This window comes from Microtus pennsylvanicus, chromosome 10, assembly GCF_037038515.1.
Source record: "Microtus pennsylvanicus isolate mMicPen1 chromosome 10, mMicPen1.hap1, whole genome shotgun sequence".
In the NCBI taxonomy this organism is placed as follows: Eukaryota; Metazoa; Chordata; class Mammalia; order Rodentia; family Cricetidae; genus Microtus; species Microtus pennsylvanicus.
This window is the reverse complement of record NC_134588.1, coordinates 69,454,770-69,474,766: the sequence shown is the minus strand read 5'-3', so window position 1 is coordinate 69,474,766 and position 19,997 is coordinate 69,454,770. Positions and strand designations below refer to the sequence as shown.

General features: G+C 39.9%; 2 protein-coding genes across 4 annotated transcripts in view; one reads left to right on the top strand and one right to left on the bottom strand.

The window, feature by feature from the left end:
- Rarb (retinoic acid receptor beta) overlaps window positions 1-6,894 on the top strand; it is a 649,902-nt gene extending 643,008 nt beyond the window's left edge. For all 3 annotated transcript variants that reach the window (XM_075988633.1, XM_075988632.1, XM_075988634.1), the window contains 4 exons: window positions 1,387-1,563; window positions 2,653-2,857; window positions 3,576-3,734; window positions 5,496-6,894. In XM_075988633.1, coding sequence (XP_075844748.1) covers window positions 1,387-1,563; window positions 2,653-2,857; window positions 3,576-3,734; window positions 5,496-5,692 — 738 coding nt within the window. In that variant the 3' untranslated portion in view covers window positions 5,693-6,894. The remainder of the gene's footprint in view (window positions 1-1,386; window positions 1,564-2,652; window positions 2,858-3,575; window positions 3,735-5,495) is intronic.
- A 53-nt stretch (window positions 6,895-6,947) lies between these two features.
- The window catches only part of Top2b (DNA topoisomerase II beta), a 63,480-nt gene continuing 50,430 nt past the window's right edge, over window positions 6,948-19,997 (bottom strand). The window contains exons 28-36 of the mRNA XM_075988631.1: window positions 19,678-19,872; window positions 17,733-17,877; window positions 17,348-17,509; window positions 15,203-15,404; window positions 14,264-14,343; window positions 12,540-12,650; window positions 9,092-9,217; window positions 8,275-8,369; window positions 6,948-7,436 (exon numbers count right to left, since the gene is read on the bottom strand). Of these exons, the coding sequence (XP_075844746.1) occupies window positions 7,269-7,436; window positions 8,275-8,369; window positions 9,092-9,217; window positions 12,540-12,650; window positions 14,264-14,343; window positions 15,203-15,404; window positions 17,348-17,509; window positions 17,733-17,877; window positions 19,678-19,872 (1,284 nt within the window). The 3' untranslated portion in view covers window positions 6,948-7,268. The remainder of the gene's footprint in view (window positions 7,437-8,274; window positions 8,370-9,091; window positions 9,218-12,539; window positions 12,651-14,263; window positions 14,344-15,202; window positions 15,405-17,347; window positions 17,510-17,732; window positions 17,878-19,677; window positions 19,873-19,997) is intronic.

The window sequence follows — 19,997 nt, the reverse complement described above, 5'->3', positions numbered from 1 at the left end:
AGAGGGATGCGGCCTGGGTAGGAGTAGGGCAAGATTTAGGTATCTGGACATTTGACTCATGTATGCTATCCCTGAGACTGTGGCTCTGGGAACCTCATCAGGCCCTACCTCTGAGTTGTGGCCTCATTAACTGTTCTGTGATGCCTTTGGCCCTTGTTTTTCCCACAAGACATTTCCATGCAACATGGATGCTGCATGGCACAATGAAGCCAACAGTCTCTGCCAACCACCGTGTGTCCCTGCAAAGGGGCCTCTGACTACCGCAGGCCACCTTCTGGTCCCTCACACCCCTGCCACAGTAGTTAGTATTCTGGTTTCCCTGGTGTCCCTGCTGACTGCCACCACCCTGCCCTTCAGTGCTTCCGTGTGACTAGAAATGACTACATGTCACTTCAGTATGACTAGTATGACTACAGTGTCACCATAAGGTGGGCCTCTTAGACACCTGAACTGCTCAGACTCTATGCCGCCTTGTGCCAGTAGACTCTCCTTATTTGCTTAAAGTGGAATTTAGAGAGGGTTCACACCTCCACCGATAAACGTCTCCTCTTATCTGAGTTAAGCTTCTGGAGTGTAAGTTACAGGATATGATGCCTCGTCTTCTCAAAAGGCATGTGCCGATGTGCCGCAGGCCATTGCCAGCACTGGAAAAATCCCTCCTGCATCTGCGACACCACATGCCACTCACAGTCCCCAGAAGACACCGCCCCATCCTCCGTCAGTGAAGCACTGCCTTTTCTGTGATGCCATGGGATGACCTAGTCTTGTGCATCCGCCTTCCTCCTTTTAGTTAAGGCTCATGGCTGCTACAGATGGTTATCCACCCCCTTCTACTGATGGCCCCTCCCACTCACTATATAGCCATTACTGTGCATTGGGACAAGAGTCAGTGTTGGTTCCCTCTCCATAGCTGTTCCTGTGCAATGTCTTGGGTGTCTCCCTGGCTTCGCACGGTATCTGGAACTCATGGTGCCCTTGTGGTGTTTACCATCTTCCTACCCTCCTACGAGTCGATCCAGAGGCTTCATCTGACTCAAGTTTGACTTCAGGCAGACTAAAGCCTGGTGGTGTGTTTTCCCACACGACCCCCACATGGCTGTAGTAAGCAGTGATGATCAATGTGTACAGGCGCCAATCAGCTCCTGGGATAGAGACAGCAAGAGGTCTGTCTCTCCTTTACCAGGAGTGGGTGGCTGCACAGAGAAGCTTGCCCTCATTTGCTCCCTGGGTGTCTTGTGACTGGTGTGAAAGTCTCTGAACATCAGAGGATGCTCAGAGAAAGCAAGTGTGAGCCACTCGCGCGAAGCATCCCACTCCTCTCCTACCTCCTGGTGGCATGTCGTCATTCACTCTCCTCATCTCTTCCCTCTTCTCCCTCCCTCTTAGAATTCCAGTGCTGACCACCGGGTCCGACTGGACTTGGGCCTCTGGGACAAATTCAGTGAGCTGGCCACCAAGTGCATTATTAAAATTGTGGAGTTCGCCAAGCGTCTGCCGGGCTTCACTGGCCTGACCATCGCTGACCAGATCACCCTGCTCAAGGCTGCCTGCTTGGACATCTTGGTAGGATCCTTTCTGAGTGGGAGCAAGGGGAAGAGGGCAGGAAAAGAAGGAGGCAGTTGGAGGCTTCCAGAAGTTTCTGAGGAGACTACTTCCCAGTCTCACTTCCTGGATCTGGAGAGCTCCTCCCATGTGTTGGAATGTCCCAGGGATTTGACAGGCTTTCCTTGTGCTTCTCTCCATTGTGATAGTCCCCAAACCCCACCACACCATGTGATCATGGAGTGGCTCCTTGCTGGCCTGCAGTGATGGCTTGTCCCCTGGCTTTCCAGTCCAGGCCCAATCATTACAAAGAGCACCTCCCTCCCCCTGTTCATGAGACCTCCTCACCCTGCCCTGGAGGCCCACGAGACATTTGTAACCACCCCAGAATAGAGTCCCCCTGGTGATGGAGACCATCAGGATTGCCTGGCTAAGCTGCACAGCAGACCTGGCCTAGCTTACAGCATAACTTTGCGAGGCTACTGCCTGTGGTCCAGAGAAACCATTGTCTTTACTGCAGCTACTAAACCAGAGACCAGGCAACTGCAAACCCTCTGCTCTCACAGGTCTGGAGGCCTGGAGCCCAAGATCAGCCAGCTAGTGCTGCTGGACTCTCAGGTCACAGGCCCTCTGAAATACCATAGTAGACATGCCCTGAAGTGTGTGTGTTCCCATGGTGATTTTAAATCCCATAGAGTAGACAAGAAGATTGCTATCAGGTTGGTAAGGATCACCTTCCTTACTTTTGGTTGACTAAATGTTGAAAACAGAATTTTGTTCCTCTCTTTCTCTCTAGTACCTGGCTTGGTACCTGAGAGATAAGTCCTCAGGAAATAGATATTTCAATCAAATGATGATTTATTTCAGTAAAAAGTTTTTTCTCAAAATGCATGTCCCACTTATTATTCCCTGAATAAACTAGCTCTGTTCTTAGACATATGCCAATGTCTAACAAAAGAAGACACGAACAGTCAACAGTTGGGGCATGGTGCCCATGAGGGGCCCAGGCTCCTCGAGTGTTCCTCCATCTACCATAGCTCTGGTGGGTTTGGTCGGGACAAATGGGCAAAGGGATCCAGCAGGTGGACATACATCTTTTCTTTCTTCTAGATTCTCAGAATTTGCACCAGGTATACCCCAGAGCAAGACACCATGACCTTCTCTGATGGCCTTACTCTGAATCGAACCCAGATGCACAATGCTGGCTTCGGTCCTCTGACTGACCTTGTGTTCACCTTTGCCAACCAGCTCCTGCCTTTGGAAATGGACGACACAGAAACAGGCCTGCTCAGTGCCATCTGCTTAATCTGTGGAGGTACTGACTCCTGGGGGATCTTCATGAAAGCCCGTACAGAGCAAGTCACAGGACAGCATGCATGCAGAAAAGCAGTGGATACAACCTTCATGCTAGGGACAGTTGGACTTTCTCCTGCTGTAAATTAAGTAGTGGTATTTGAGCTCTTTCTGCTCTGAAAGAAATGCCAAAATGCAGTGGGAAACAGGTACATTTGTAAAGGCAGTATCATACTGCTATATGCCTAAGGACATTTTAGTGAGGACCCAAATGTTATTTCTTAATAGAGCTAGAATGATTCAAATCACTGCCTGGGATCCCCAGCATGCGGTGTGTACCTGGTGGACTGGAGTATGGCCCTTTCTTTGCAGTGACCCCTGCTGGCTAGCTAGAAGCCGACATTAGTTCAAAAGTAATGGCTGTAATTAAGGGGCTGGCTAATCTATCTACCTGGCTTTCATAGCCAGCATGCCCAAGGTGCTTTTGTTCAGTTCAATACTGACACCATCTGGTCATGAGAAGTAATTCATGCCTCTGGACCTGAGCAAGTGGGCATCAAATTTACTAAGCAACAACTATCTTCACATCTCGCTGCTTAAAGCCATTGCATTCATTCAGGTTAGTGTTGGGTCACTGAATAAAGCCGCTGTGCAGGAGGAATGGGAAACAAGCAAGGGGATGACCGGCAGTCCTTCAGCCTCAGGACACTAAACACTGAATCCTTTCTCCTGCTATCCAGACCGCCAGGACCTTGAGGAACCCACAAAGGTAGACAAGCTCCAGGAACCACTGCTGGAAGCACTAAAGATTTACATTAGGAAACGTCGGCCCAGCAAGCCCCACATGTTCCCAAAGATCTTAATGAAAATCACAGATCTCCGCAGCATCAGCGCTAAAGGTGTGTCCTCAAGGATGGAGGGGGGGTGGTGGCAGAGATCTGCCAGCTTTTGTTTTTTAATCTTAGGAGTCTCTTAACTGTGTAAGTTGGGAAGTATGTCTCAAAGAAATCAAAGGAATTAAGCATTGTCTGAACACGCCTAGGTGTACACAGTCAAGAGTGCCTCAGGTTTCCTTAGGAAGGCATTTTGACATTGTCTCTGGCGTGAGACAATAGACACAAAAAGCAGATACCCCTACCCACTGAAACTAAAAGATCACTCAATTTCCAAATGGGATGGCTAGTTAGAAGCAAAACTCTTCCCGACTGTATATGTGTTTTTTTAAATAATTACTGTTGGGGCTCACAGGCATGCCCTTGGAGGTTAAAGGACAATTATGTGGAATCCCTTCTCTCTATGTGTGTTCTGGGCCACCAACTCAAGTCAACCAGCGTGCACAGCAAGCTCTCGGCCCTCTAAGCCACTTCCCCACCACCTCGTTCGGTCAGAGTGTATTTAATACTCTGAGTCTATACATCCATTCCAGCTCCCAGGCATCTCAGGCTTCTACACACTTGGCCTGTTTTCCTGTTGCATCCTAACCCCTAGGAAAAAATGAGTAAGGCTTGGGGTCACTGTGGCCACATCTCTGGTATAGGCAAGTTAATGCCTGCAATTCTGACGGAAGGCATTCTCACCTCATGACTCTCACACTGTATGACAACTCAGGCAATTACAGAAATGCCTAGAGTCATCTCATAGTTGAGTGCACAGGGCTTTTCTAGGTAGAGATGACTCAGCAACTATGCTAGTCCCTGTCCCGTCCTTCCCATTACCAGCCTCCAGGCCTGAGGATCTCAGCAAGCCGAGACACAAACACTACATTTCAGAAGGTGCTTACATGCACAGTGAAACTTGCTTGACAAGAAATCTCAGTTCTTGGGTTTTTTTGGTGAGATATTCTAAGTTCATCCCAGCATAGGATTAAGACAAACAAAGAGACTAATGCTTGAGTAGATATCATTTAATATATATTTAAAAAAACTAAATAGGACTGGTAATATCACTCTCCACGGATAAGTATGCCAGTGACCTGAGGCGTCACAGTCGTGTATAGAAATGTCCCAAGTCCCATATTAGCAGAGTCCAGCAAAACCCTAGCTACTTAGTTTTGAATCTGTTTTCCTGTTACTTATGTATTTCCATCTAACTAACTGCATGTAAGGGCTGTGGGACCTGTGATGGCATAGAAACATCCAGCGCTGGACTGGGTTGCAGAAAACTACCACAGGTTGGGGCTCAAGTCCGTCCTTCTATTGTAGAAACTGCCCATCCCTTCACCTATATTTTTCTGGTCTTTCATCAGGAACTTCTCTTTGTAAACTCTATTTGCTGAATCTGATTGAAGCACTACGAAATTTGTTCATTATATATTTCCACTGTTTTTCCTTCAAGTGAAAATGTGGCAAGGCTCCACCAGCCTCTGGGGTGCTTATTATTATATTAGTACATATTCTGTATTCAGAGGGAGTGGCACTCACACGCTGCCTGAGAACCAATGTGCTTGGGATCTCAAAGCACACCTGACACTGACATTCTGGTGGCCGACATTCTAGCTGTAAACACCCGTATGTTGTTACGTCTAATAAATGGGTTCTTTTCAACAAAGACACTTGATACCTGTCTTTCACACTCCTTCACATACCTGAGAGTGAATGTTGGTCCCTTTGTATCCTGGCGTGTCCGTATCTAACAAGTTTTCTATTATCCCTCAAAAAAAGGTGCAGAACGTGTAATTACCTTGAAAATGGAAATTCCTGGATCGATGCCACCTCTCATTCAGGAAATGCTGGAGAATTCTGAAGGACATGAACCCTTGACCCCAAGTTCAAGTGGGAACACAGCAGAGCACAGTCCCAGTGTCTCACCCAGCTCAGTGGACAACAGTGGAGTCAGCCAGTCACCGCTGCTGCAGTGAGACACTTCCAGCTGCTGCAGACATGCCCCAGGACCTTCAGTTCCCAAGTGAAAATGCAAGGAAAACATTTTTACTGCTGCTTAGTGTTTGGACTGAAATATGTTAAACTCAAAAAGGACCAAGAAGTTTTCATATGTATCAATATATATTCCTTACTGTGTAACTTGCCTAGAAATACAAACTTTTCCAATTCTGAAATTCAGCCATTTCATGCCACCAGAAACTAGTTAAGAGCTTCTATTTTCCTCTCTGAACAGTCAAGATGCATGGCAAAGACCCAGTTGAGATGATTTAGCCCTGGTTAAGTTGCTGAAGACTTTGTACATACAGAGTATGGCTCTGTTCTTTCTCTCCTGTATGTTGGTGCTTTCTTTTGTCTTGCATACTCAATAACCAAGACATCGAGGTTATGGAGCAGACTACCGTACGTCTTGCTTTCATGAATGACAAGGCCTCACGGTAAGGAACCAGGACCTTTGTACAGTACAGGACAGGACTAAAGACACTCTGGTTTCAGTAATGTGGAAGCTTCTCCTTGCTTTTTGATCTCTCAAGCTGCATCCTTCCTTTATGTTGCCCAGACAGAGTATACCACTTCACTGCACTAGCAGAAGAGAATTCTGTATCAGTGTAACTGCCAGTTCAGTTAATCCAATGTCATTTGTTCAACTGTTAATGTCACTTTAAATTCAAAGTGGTTTATTCTTAATGATACAACTACCGAATGAAAAAAAGATGCAGTTTTACAGTCATGATAGCCTCCAAGGCAAAAACACTGTCCAGTGTTAGTAAGTTTGTTTACCTGTTCACAAAGCCATTGGAGAGATATCATAGGATAATCAGCAGGCTAGTCTGCTTGGACTCTAGTAGCCCAGTGTCCTTCCTGACTGCCTGATCCTGGGATGTCCCCCAGTCTTGATGCTTGAAGGTATGGGCACGTGGTCTCCCCTGGCCTTGTTCAATCACTATGACGCAGAGTGACGGCTGTGGGAGGGTGGCTGGCAGACTCAAATGTCAGGTTCTGAGTTCTCATGTAAGCACTAGTGGAATTTTTTGTTTTTGATATATTAGCAAAAGTCTGTGATGTACCTTTACTGGCTCTGTTTGTACATTGAGATGGTTTAACAGTGCTTTCTATGTTCATATACTGTTTACCTTTTTCCATGGAGTCTCCTGGCAAAGAATAAATATATTTATTTTAAGTGTGTGTGAGAACTTTTACTGTGGATACACCTTTCAGTAAAGAGTCTGAGAACACAGTTCCATTTTTAATGTTTAAATTTCATTTCAAAAAGCAGGTCTGTAGTCTGCAATCATGACAATTAAAATCTGTGCTAATGCACGGGAATCTATAACAATTCTACAAGTCAATCAGACAACACATGACATTTCAATGAGTAAAAAAGAGCATAAAACTGTATGTGTAAGAACAAAATGTTAAAAGGCCTACCACAATAATAAAAAACCATCAATTACATCATCACATTAAAATAAGCCAGATGTACAAAATTCGGAGACAGAAAAGACAAAGGACAACACAAAATCTTTTTGAAAAATGTTCGTGCTCTTTGGGCACTTAACTAAACATTGCAAAATCAACATCTTCTTCTTCATCAGACTCTGCAAAATATTTTACTTCTTTCCTAGCCCGACCAGTCCGTGGCAGAGCAGGTGGTTCAGAAGTGAAGTCCGAGGGGAAGATGTCTACATCTGAATCCTGATCAAAAGATGTTTTCTTCAGCTTCTAGACCCCCCCAGAAAAAACCCAAAAGTTTAAAAACCTCAAAGTTAAGGAAAGTCTACTGTTAAGAACTATTATTCCTTATACTTACATTTATGCATATTGCCAATAATCATATTTTTAAAATTTGAATTGGCATACTAACTTAAGCCTAAAATGAATTATGGATGAAAGAAACCCAATTAGATATAGTAAGTAATTAGCTACTTTGGGCTCTTGTGTTTACCAAGTTACAGACTCATCAATGCAGGATTACTATTCTGCAACTATTTTTACTCAACAAGTATACACAATGTCTACATCAGAAATTACTCAAGTTGTCCTATTTTTAAGAACATATTCAGAATTCATGCAAGTAGAACAAGGCTATGCACAGTATATAGCATACGCTATCACAAATGTTGGTAAAATATTAAAAAGTCACAGAATAGGCAAAAGATAGAGAAAGGAATTGATGGGAAAGAAAAATTTATAAAGCTATAACATCCATATGTATATTTTTAAGTGTTAATAGGAAGAGAAAGTAGTGGTGAGGGGGATGCACCTAAGGCAACTTATTCACTCAAAAGAGAAGGTTCTAAAGGGTCAGATTAATTAGGAACATTAGGCACAGTCAACTCAATTTTTAAAAACCAAATTAGTCCAAGTTTATAAGATTATTCTAATATTCAAGTAGCACACAACTGTAATAGTTTCATAGATAAAATAGGAGATTCTGAGGTAAGTTGACTCATAGTGCTCTCCCATTGACGAGAGGTGAATATGGAGCTCCCCAGGCATTCCAAGAGGGAGTGACGACATTCAGGCAGATTCGGAGCCATGCTGAAGTGCTCCTGCTTACCTTGCTGGCTGGTTTAGATGGTTTTCTCCCAGGGTTATAATCACCTTCATTTTCTGAGCCTGATGCTTTCCTTTTCTTTGCCCCTCGGCCTTTACCTTAAAATACACGAAAAGAGTTTTTCTCCCAAAGGTCAACACAATGTAAGATAGATGCCCAAGTCTTACAATTATTTCTATACCCAACAGTGGGGCCTGCAATCCTACCCTCTTGCTATAAGTGACATACATATAGTTTGACAGCACCATTTTAATTCTGGAGTACATATGACTAAAGAATATTTAAAAAATATATTTAAAACAAGTGAGAAATCCTAGAAATAAGTTTCAATACTAAGCCCTGATAAAAATTAAAAGATTGGCATTTTGCTAATATGACTCTTGAACCTAGGAATGAAACTTCTTACAAGAGTGTTTAAGTTACCTGTCATAGCCAATAAACTTATCAAGGTTTCAAACCACATATATTGACCTCCACAGGCTCTATGATAGTTTTCTTCACTTTCCTCCTATTCTATTTCTCTGGCCTATATAATAAGACGTGGCCTCAAATATACCAAACAAAGGAAGTGAGAGAGAGAGATGGAAGAAACTCAAGGGAATTCCTTATAGCACCTTTTAAACTTACTTTCAGTATATTTACTTAATCTTGCCAATGTTTCAACTGAGGAGCAATGTTCTAAGCTGCTCTATGTCCTTTACTCTGCTGCACAGGACAACTTCTTGATATGTGGTACCCGTCACGAAACTCGATAAAGCTCAAGAAACTAAATCCTTTCCTTACAGCACATGTTTAAAGGTTATACAAAGACGGTCCTCACCTTTTGGTGTTGTAGTCTTCTTTGGAATGCCAAATTCAGAATCAGAGTCAGAGTTTACAGTTTCTATGACTTTCTTCTGTTTAGGTGCTCTCTTGGCCTTAGGGGCTGTATCTGAAGGTGGTTTACCTATTAAGCAAACATCCTTTCAGTTGGTTAATGTAATATACTTATCAACAAACCAAGCTGAAGTGAGTTCTGTAACAGTGAATTTTTTTTTTAATTACTGCCAAGAAACTGAGTAGCCAAGAAATGGTTTCTCTCTGCTGGGTGCCAGTATAAAGTCAAATATACCCCTTGAATGACAAAACGAGTATTACTCAATTAGGCATAATTTGATTTTTAGGTAATTCAATTGAGACATTTTAAGCACAGGGCATTAAAAGGAATTAAACAGTATCTTTTAAATATATATTCACGACAAAAAAGTATCTTTGACACACTAATTATAAATCCACAAAAAGTTCTAGCTTATAAAAATGATATAGTAGGGAAAAGTATTTTTATGGGGTCCTCAAATAGAACAAATACAAAGCAACTCATTTCCCTCCAACAGTTGAAATCCAGACTTGGCATTTTTATGTGGAAAGAAACATGAAAATCCTAAATCAGTAGATGCAAGGCCTCACTTTGCCATATTGTTTTAAAAACGAGCCTTTTATTTACTTTTTATCTGTAGTTCCATATAAACACTAATAATCACTTCTAACTTTGTACTTAAAAATGAGCCTGGAAAACAAAGGTATCAGATAGTCTGAAATGAACTGAGACTGTCCTTTTAAAAACTGAAAAGTGTTGCTGACTTGATGAACAAACAGAATTGAGTCTCAAGCTGAGACACGCAGCATAATGGCCCTCACTGGCTAACAGCAGGAGGGCTATACATGGTAGTGGGGGCCAAAGGCTATGGCTTTTACTCCCTCTGTATCCTCATGACTAAATCTACCTCAGGAACCCAAAGGCAGCTACTAGCAGGAATACAGATTCATCACAAGGCAATAGGAACCACGGCTTTCTCTGGTAGTGTTCTCAAGCTTGCAGAAGTTAAATGGCACTTTCATACCCTCTTCCAAGTTAGGTCAAATACTGAAATATTATAGGATGCCTTTGGCTGCAAAATATTGGAACTGCAGACTATAATATTAATAGTAATACTGTAACTCATGGTTAACATAGATAGTTATATGGAGAGTGGGACATGACATGGTATCCTTCCCTTGAGCTTCTGTCTGTAAGTTGTATTTTAGGAAGGAGGTAGAGAAAGAAAATCTTGCTGAGGCCTTTGAAGCAGTTTTCTAGTTCAACTAACTCAAGACTGTTCAGCTAGGAAAGAAACAAGTAAATAGGTTAGGCAGATAGTCTGGTCTTTTTAGTTAAACCAACTCATTAGCTTAATGAAGGAAGCAGGGTGACAGATTTCAAGAAAGGATACAGGTCCTACAGTGTTTTAGAAAATGCTCACATGAAAATTAAAAGAAAAAAGATGTTTTAAAAGATTTAAAAATGTTTTGATTGCTTAAAAAATATACATGTAGGGGCTGGAGAGATGGCTCAGTGGTTAAGAGCATTGCCTGCTCTTCCAAAGGTCCTGAGTTCAATTCCCAGCAACCATATGGTGGCTCACAACCATCTGTAATGAGATCTGGTGCCCTCTTCTGGCGAGTAGGCATATATGCAGACATAATACTGTATATATAATAAATAAATATCTTAAAAAAATAAAAAATTTACATATATAAGCACACATGACCAGAAGAGGGCATCAGACAGACCCAAGAAACTAGAATTAAAAATGGTTGTGGGTCACCTGATCTGGATGCTGAGAACTAAACTGGGGGCCTCTGCACCCTGTTCCCCCCACCCCTGCCGCAGCCAACTATCCAGCCATAAAAATGATGTTTTGAAATGAAATTATAGAGTCTGTCTCAATTTGAGTTCTCTAGAAGCAGAACTGACCCCAGGGTATGCGTTCAAGTGTAAATCACCAGGAGGTGATGATAAGAGTATAGACTTGAGACAAGGAAGAGCAGCTAGTCATGGGTAACTTATCAAGCCAGTCACTACCCTTGGAGGTTAATTAATCTTTTGGGGGAACTCTGGATAGCCAATACAACAACCCTAGACATGGAATCTACGGGCAAGGACACTGAGCTACTTCTACACCAGCTTTTCTCAATCACTGGTGGAAGGGATCTAGGGGAAGTGGGAGAGATAATGGTCCAGCACAACTGCAAAGTCAAAGTCATCAAATGAAATACAGACGCAGGCCAGCACGTCCTGAAAAGTAAGAGGAGCCCATTACGGGCAGCCACCTAGAATGCTGGCTAGACACCTAGACACCCCTCTCTGAGCAGTCTTCTCATGGTTCTCGTGCATTCTGACAGAATGCGGCCTTTCAAGATTGTCAGTACTGCTGTTGTGCTACACTCGGAATACACGTGTCTCTATGGAGTATACTACACATATGTCTCTATGGCATATACTATATCTTCTTTTCTTTTAGGGAACATATCTCTCAACTAGATGTGTATTTTTAAAGTAGATATTATTTTCAATGCAAAGCACTAATAAAGAGACCAAGATACATGATTTACATATTATATAACATTAATAAATCAACTCAGCATTTCACGAACAATCTAAGGCTATGGTAGTGGGAAAAAAAGCTATAATTCAGAAAATTGTATCATGTAAGGAGTGGCGAGAAGCAGAACTAACAGATTATAGAATCAAGATAAAAATATATATTCTCTACCCAATCTAATGAAGAGCGTTATAGGAAAACTATCTTTTGTTATAATTACCTGTTCTTGAGAATTTCACATGTTCATACAATGTAACATAATATCCACCCTATGAGTCTTCTCCACCTTCTCTCATATTCACCTCACCATGCCCCTCTTCCAATTCCGTGTTTTTATAACCCACTAAGTACAATGAGTGCCCATCCTACTAGTCAGAATACCCTCAAAGAATGCTTCCCCTCCCCATGAGGTTATCTACTGCCAAGAGCTCTTTACTAAGGGGTAGGACATAGAGAGTGCCCAAAGTATCAATTCAAATATCATGGGATTATTTTATAATGACAAATCATCCCTCCCACTTCCCTTTTTTCAGTTGATCTGCCTCTGCCTCCCAAATGCTGAGATGGAAGGAATGCAACACCACTGCCCAGCTAAACTGCAATCTTAGCATGTTTTACCTAATACACAGAATATGGTTAAAGAAAGTGTGTGGGGGGCGATGACTATATTTTAAAAATATGGTCTAATAGATATTTTAGCAATCCCTTTACATTATTAGAAAGGAAAAGGCATTCTCTTAATATTGTAATTGTAAGTTTCATAGTGAAGTAGTCACTCAAAGAGTTTCAAATGATACTAAATTCCCTTTCACATCAATCACCTCTACATAGCTTCTGTAATAACACAAGCAGGTATAAAATACGTACCCTTTTTAGCAGCAACTGTTTTACTTGGAACTTTATCTGCTTGCTTCAGACCAAATGATGGTGTAAAAACAGAAGCAGTATCTTCTTCATTGCTGTCAAATTTAGCTGAATCTAAAAATGTCAAAGCTGTTTTATTAAGAGACTGTAAAGACCTCTGAGTAAAATGAGTCTTTGATGACTTCCTTAGCTAATAAACTGATCTTGTTTCTATTGTGATCATATAATCTACAATATACAAACAGCTGACAATGGAAAAATATACCAATGTTATAGCTCAAAAATGTTAAGTCTGTTGTAAAACAATATACAAATATACAGTATATATATATATGTATTTGAAAATACAATATACAAATTCACATGGCAGTGAAGACTAATAATATCAACAGTTAAATATTTAAACAAGTATATACTAGTGATTTGTTTTCAGAAGAAAAGGTTTCACTATGATAATTTCAGTGTCTATATAAATACTGTTAATCCTTCTAGCAATTAATACTAATACCTACATCTAAAAGTGCAATAAGCACTCATATTTTTATCAACAAATTGCTGAAGACTAATTTTAAAGGCAAGCTTACCTTCGGTTTACATTTTTGAGGGAGGAGATAGGATCTTGCAGTGGAGCCCATATTGGCTTCAAACTCAAAATCCTGCCTCAGCTTCCCAAATGCTAAGATTTAGGCATGTGCCACCATGCCCAGCTTCAGCTTACTTTTGTCTACAAATTAGTTTAATTTAGCAATTAACTATTCCGTTCCTTAAACCATATCAAGAAATCTTTCAATGGTCCCTTGGACGTAATACTTTTACACGACTGCTTTGATAAGCTCTGTCAACAATGAATGCTTACCTATACTTAAAGAAAATGTACCAAGTCTAGGTGTGTCTGTAGGAATATATTTAAAAATCCAAAACAGGTGCTTGGGAAGTGGCTTAACCATTAATGCCTTTGCTCTGCAAGCAAAATCCACAGGAAAGCAAAGGGGGCATAGTGTCCTGCCTGAGACCCCAGGCCACAACAGGCAGAGAAAGGAAATTCCTCCTTCAGCAAAAACTGACCAGCAATGCTAGCTGAAATGGCAAATTTCAAAGTCAAGAAGAGACTTGCCTCAGTATATAAAGTGGAAAACACTGAAGATGACACCTGCCACCAATGTTGGGCCTCCACATGCATACATGTGCACACCCTCACACACACCATACACACATAATAAAGACAGTGAATCGATTAAGTGACCTTAACAATACTGCACACAATATGTGTATACACACACACACACACAAACACACATATATACTAAAGAGATATATCCTGGTTATATTTTCTCCTATGAAAACTTTATTCTCTCTGCTATAAGAATTTGGTAAGACAAATCTGTACCTATCCAGTACCTTTATAGCTGCAAATAGATTCACATCACCATATACATCAAATTTCAATCTTCTAAACTTTTTTTTATATTTTTTTCATTATTAATCTTATATATAGACACGATGTCCAGCAGGCTAAAACCTGCCTAGTATTTCTACCTATATGCTTCCATAACGCTGGTTCTAACCAGTCAGTGAGTAAGTTTTATTGTATTGGGCAAAAAGTAAAGTCTTTCACTCATGAAAAACTCTGCAATTAAATCCTGGCCTAATGATTTTTCTAGTTTTTTTCTCTACCAAGTACAACAATCATATAATAATTAACTAATGGAAAGACTAAAAGAACATACCATCTTCTGACTTCTGAGAATATGAAGGAAATGAAAAGAGATTCCCAAAATCCTGACTTTTTTTGTCATGTGACGATTTTCTATTAGAAAGAAAATATCACAAAGAATATGTAATTAAAATATTCTACATAATATATACTGCATGATTATAACCAACAAAACTAGTTCTTTCTGTATTAAAGACGGGTCAACACCTGCACCCTGCCCCTTTCCTCACAAATTTATGGAAGTAAATATATGAATACAGATATAAGATTAAAAAATATTGATTTAACATAAAATAAGAATGGAAACTAGGCAACAGTTTAAAGTTATTCAAAGTGACACTAATTTAGTTCTGCATTATTAGCAAAGGTTCAAAGAGAAAGGTGGACTCCCCATCATAGCAGGTAGTCATACCATTCCTGGCAGCAGACCACAGGTGGGCAGTTACCTTAGAAACTAGTCAAGACTGGTTATATTGATTTATAATGTCTTTTAAAAAAAATCCTAGTCCATAAATCTTACTTCTCCATGTTAATGCTGGCACTCATCAAAACAATAAAACTGACCAAGGACAAATCTACTGGAAAAACAAGTTTCCTAATTCCAAAGATCTAGAAACATTTTGCAAAACAGGAGCTCCATGAGGATGTTTTTGTAAACAACATTTTACTGTAACAAACTATAGTCATTTATTTACATTGTCTGAGGCTACTTTCTTACTACAAGGGCAACAATGAACAGCTATTACAAAGCCATATGATAGGGACATATAAAACATTAATTCTAAAGCCCTTCACAAAAAAGCTTGCCAATCTTTCCATTAACTTACAGCAACAGCTAGGGAAGAGCTGCAGTATTAAATTGCTATTTCATAAGGAAACTTTTAGCTGGAATTGACTACTTCTTGGCGCCCATGGCAAGAGCTTACTGGATAACCACTGCTGCATTACTTACTCTGGAGTAGCTTTTGATTTGCCTGGAGAAAAAGCATACTCATCTTTATCTAAGCCATCTGAAGGAACGAACTCATCTTCCCCATCATTAGTTACGGGAGATGATTTAACTTTCAGTTCTTCTATGTCATTATTGTCATCATCATCATCAGCATCGTCATCTTCTTCTTCCGAGAAATCAAAGGTATACTTAGGTCTTTCAGCTAGGAGGAAAGGAGAAAGGAATATTAACAGGACACAGTGACACACATTCATAGTCCACATAATTAGGATCTGTGGACCAGTCACTTGTGTCCAGGGCTTTGATGCTACCTGGGTGGCATAGAGAGGGACTCACTCAAGAGCAACAAGAGAATGTGAAACTCAAAATCCTAGATTTACCACTTAAAATATCTTTAAAGTATGTAAGAAAAAGATGAACATTTAAAGAACAAAAATCTATACTTTGTTCTCAAAGAATGGTATCTACCTTATACTTTCCAGGAGGCTGGGATAATACTCTGTGTTTGTTAGAACAACATAAACTGATGAGACTACTTGTTTAAGATGTTGCTCATTATACTTAAATATTATTCAAAAACCCAGAAAAACTGGCATTGTGTCATATGTCCCCTGTACAAAGGATTATTGATATAAAATTTCCCATTTCTTTCATTACAAATGACAAAATTTACATTCTTTTAAAAAAATGCTAAGTTTTCTTTTAGTTTGTCTAAGTAAAAATGTTTATTTTCCTCTAGGATTACTTTCACCGTAAAATAGCAACCATAAGGACCAGTTCACTCGGCAAGTGCTGCCTAGTATATAAAAGGGTCTGGATTCAAGTCCCAGTAATGCATACACTGGGCATGCAGGTACATGTTTAAATTCTAGCACTGGGTAGGAAGAGTTGGGAGGATGAGAAGATCAAGGTCATCCTCAGCTACATAGCAATTCTAAGGCTACTCTTAGCTAGACAAGATGCTGTTATCCGCCCCCCCAATAAAAAAAGAAAAAACAGATAAAGGAAAAAAAGGTAAATTTTCACATGGATAAGATAGGAAACAACTACAGAGAAGGGCATACTGGCATAATACCAATAAGTTTTATTTTAATTTCTAGAATGCATTATAGAGGAGAATTTTTAAACTATTTGTACACTCAGTTTCATATTTCACTTTTCATATATGGAAAAACCTAAACACAATTTTGAAGTATTAATTTTCATGTAACTTAATCCAGTCATATTTGTTATTCACCCGTATCATTTATTTATACCTATACCCATTAAGAAAAGTAACTTATCCACTTGACGAGAGAATCAAAGAATTTAAGGTCTGGCATGCATCAAAGTCATATATGCCAGAGTTAAACAATCATAAAGTTGTAACACTCATTTCAATGAACTAAAACTTAAGAAAATGTAAGGAAATTAATATAACAAACTAATCAGGCTTTAATTATCTGAGTACTTCCAATCTGAATAAATATTCAGGGAAGATCAAATCATATGCTTAACAGCAATACATCAGCAAGACAAGCTATTGTAGCCAACCTTAGCATTATATTTAAAAGAACTGAGTACAAAGAATCAGTTACAGAGAAGAGAACTCTTAGATATAAGTAGTAGAATATAAATACAGAGTACTTCCAACAGAGCCATCACAGCTGCCAATACTTCTATTTTTGGGTTTGAGTTGGGGGTGGGGGGTTCTTGTTTGCTTGCTTGCTTGCTTGCTTTTTAAAGCAAATATCCTAAAGTCATAGAGGGAAGGAACATTAACTAAGCTTTAATCATAAATTCAGTAAGAACATGCTTTGGAGCTGGAGAGATTTCTCAGTGATTAAGAACACTGGATGTTCTTGAAGAAAACCCAGGTTTGGTTCCCAGCACCCACACGGCAGCTCACAACCATCCATATCTCCAGTTCCAGAGAATCTAGCACTCTTCTGATCTTAGCAGGCACCAGATACACATGCACTGCAGACATACATGTAAGTAAAACATTTATACATGTAAAATAGATCTTTAAAAAAAAAACCATGATTCACTTTGTCTTTCTTCAGAGTGATTTAATACTTTAGTGATCCTGATTAATACTATTGAACCCAATTTACAGATCAATGATAATATACAATAAAATAAATACAAAGTGTATCACAATACCAGCTGCTCTCCTCAGCAAAGAATCTCTTGGAATAACCACAGGTTCTGTTTCTTCCAAGTCACTCTCCGACTTGGACTCATCATCTGACCAAGGGTTTCGCTTCTTCACTTTTTTTGCATTTGGTTTACCAGATGAGGTGGGTGTTTTTCTAACCCTGGTACCTAAAAGCAAGACAATGGTAATATGCATATAAACACTTATTCAAAGTTCTAGCAAAGCTTTTCTATAAAAGGCTCATTATAAAATAGATGTATATGAAAACTAAATGTATTACTTGAACTACTAAAAATCAATCAATTAATCAAAATCAACAAACTATAGGAAAACCCCATAGTCCTTTTATTTCTTACACAAAACATGCACAAAAGCATTCCAATGCCTTACCAGGCTCCTTTTTCTCCCTTTTGGGTTTGGGACCTTTATTTACAGGAGCTGATGGGGTCAGTGTCTCTTCTCCTGTACCTTCTACTGGTGTTCCACTAAATTCTTCATCAAATTCTGTTTTCACTGCTGCGGTATCAGGATCACCCTATGTGTTCAAACAAGTGAGAGCCAATCATGAGTAAACTAGCAATGCATATTTTAGAGATAAAGTTTCACTTAAACGACTTCTTCATACCAGGTAAGTTTTAACATGTTTCACTTGTGATGTTTTCCTTTATTCACTTATCTGTTTCAAATGACACTGCTTATAACCCTAACATTCTAATATACTCAGTGAGATGATAGCCACTTAGGAAAATCATAAGCAAAAAGGTAGGCTCTTGGTTGTCAAAGGAAAGGAACTATGAAACCAATAGCTAAGTACTCCAAAAGTTACCACAGAATCAGTGCCTATACCTGAGGTTCCTACAGACTAGAAAAATATTTTCAAATTACTGAAAGAAAATAAGCACCAGACGTATTTTGTAAGGCACCATAGGGCTGACTCCAATCCAAAATTATTGGTAAGGACAGGGGAATTGGAAGGCATGTACACTGGCTAATGCAACACAAGTCGAAATAGAGTGAACGACAGCAGTGGCTCAAGGGAATGTGAACAACTCTGCTTAACGGGGACCAGAGGAAGCATCCCAGAGGAGTCTTTCCGACTGACTTCTGGAAGAATCACTAAGTTTCCCAAGTAAGTAGAAGAGTGGTGAAAGCAACAAGATGAGAAACAAAGCAGGACTTCAAATGGAGGTAATGAGCTCGTTTCAGCATGCTAAGTTCAGAGGCGTTGCGCACTCTGGTGACTATATGAGCACAGGAGCCTGGGACATTACAGCCAAGACAGAGAGAGTAAGAGTTATTGTTTTAAGTGGACAAAGCTTAGAGTAGACAGGGATGAGGTTACTGATGTGACATTGATAAGAAATGAACCCAGCAGACACCAACAGGAAAGGACAGAGGTTACTGAGTTAAGGTGAGAGTCAAGTGTGGTGAAGACACAGGCTAGAGGAAGGCTCCTCAGTCCTCAGCCTGCTCCAGAGCTAAAAAGATACGTTTTAAATTGCTTCAAATCTTAGCACTGCACATAAAAGTAAAAAAAAAAAAATTTTTTTTTAATTCTCTGGCCTAAAACTCCAACTTAGGCTCATTTCCCTAATGACAAAGATGCTGAATTCTCAGTCATGTACTGGATGTATCTGCATATGTGTTCCTTAGGCCACAAAACGATCTGGTCTAGACCTTTGGCCTCTACAAAACCATCATACATCCTGCTTTCTTGGCTCTGAACATTCATTCCAGTCTTTACACCTGGCTAGTCCTGGCCAATCCTGCTTAAGGGAAGGTAAATTTTATATTTATTTATTTTTTTAAGTTCTCGATAGTAACTGTCAATGACAACAATGCAAGGTTTGCTCAAAAGTGTTTAACAAAAAATAAACAAGATTATAGAAGGTGATAAGTTACTTTGAAGAACAAACCTTATTTTCTGCTTAATATTCTCTTAATTAGTCATGATCTAGAACTGAAACTTAGAAAGTTGATAGTTTTTGTTAAGACTTTAATTTAGTAAGATATTCAGTAGAGTGTTTCTTTCTCATTCTAAAAACTGAATTTAGGCCAGGCCCCCTGTAGTCCCAATCTACTCAGGAAACTGAGGCAGAAGATGTATTAAGCCCATAAGTTTGAAGTCAAATAGAGGGAACGAGTGGGTGGGAACAAAACTGAATGAAATAAGTGGCTCTACATATATGTATGAACTTCGACCAATAGACTCTTCTTCCACAACTCAACTTCCCTCATAGAAAGAACATTTCCTATCACATCAAAATACATTACAAATCATAAAGCATGATTAAGCTTAGAGTCTCCAATGAGCTGACACAGGAATATATGATACCTTCTTCTTCTTCAGCAATTTTCTGCTGGCATCTGCCTTCATAGCAGTAATTTCAGGAACAATTCTTCTCCCATAAGGTGAGGGCATCGTCTCCTCCAGCTGAAGTTTCTTTACCTTAGGTTTGCCAACTTTACCTTTTATTGCTTTTCCAGACATTCCTGCCAGAATATCCTCTCGTTCTTGTGCTTCCACTTTCTGAAATATGGGGAAGGAAGGGGAGGGTACATAAACACCTCTTTACAAAAAAACAATCACTATTGCATAAGAACCTGAAATAAATTATTTACCATTAAGAAAGCTTTCTTTTTAACTAATCTAAT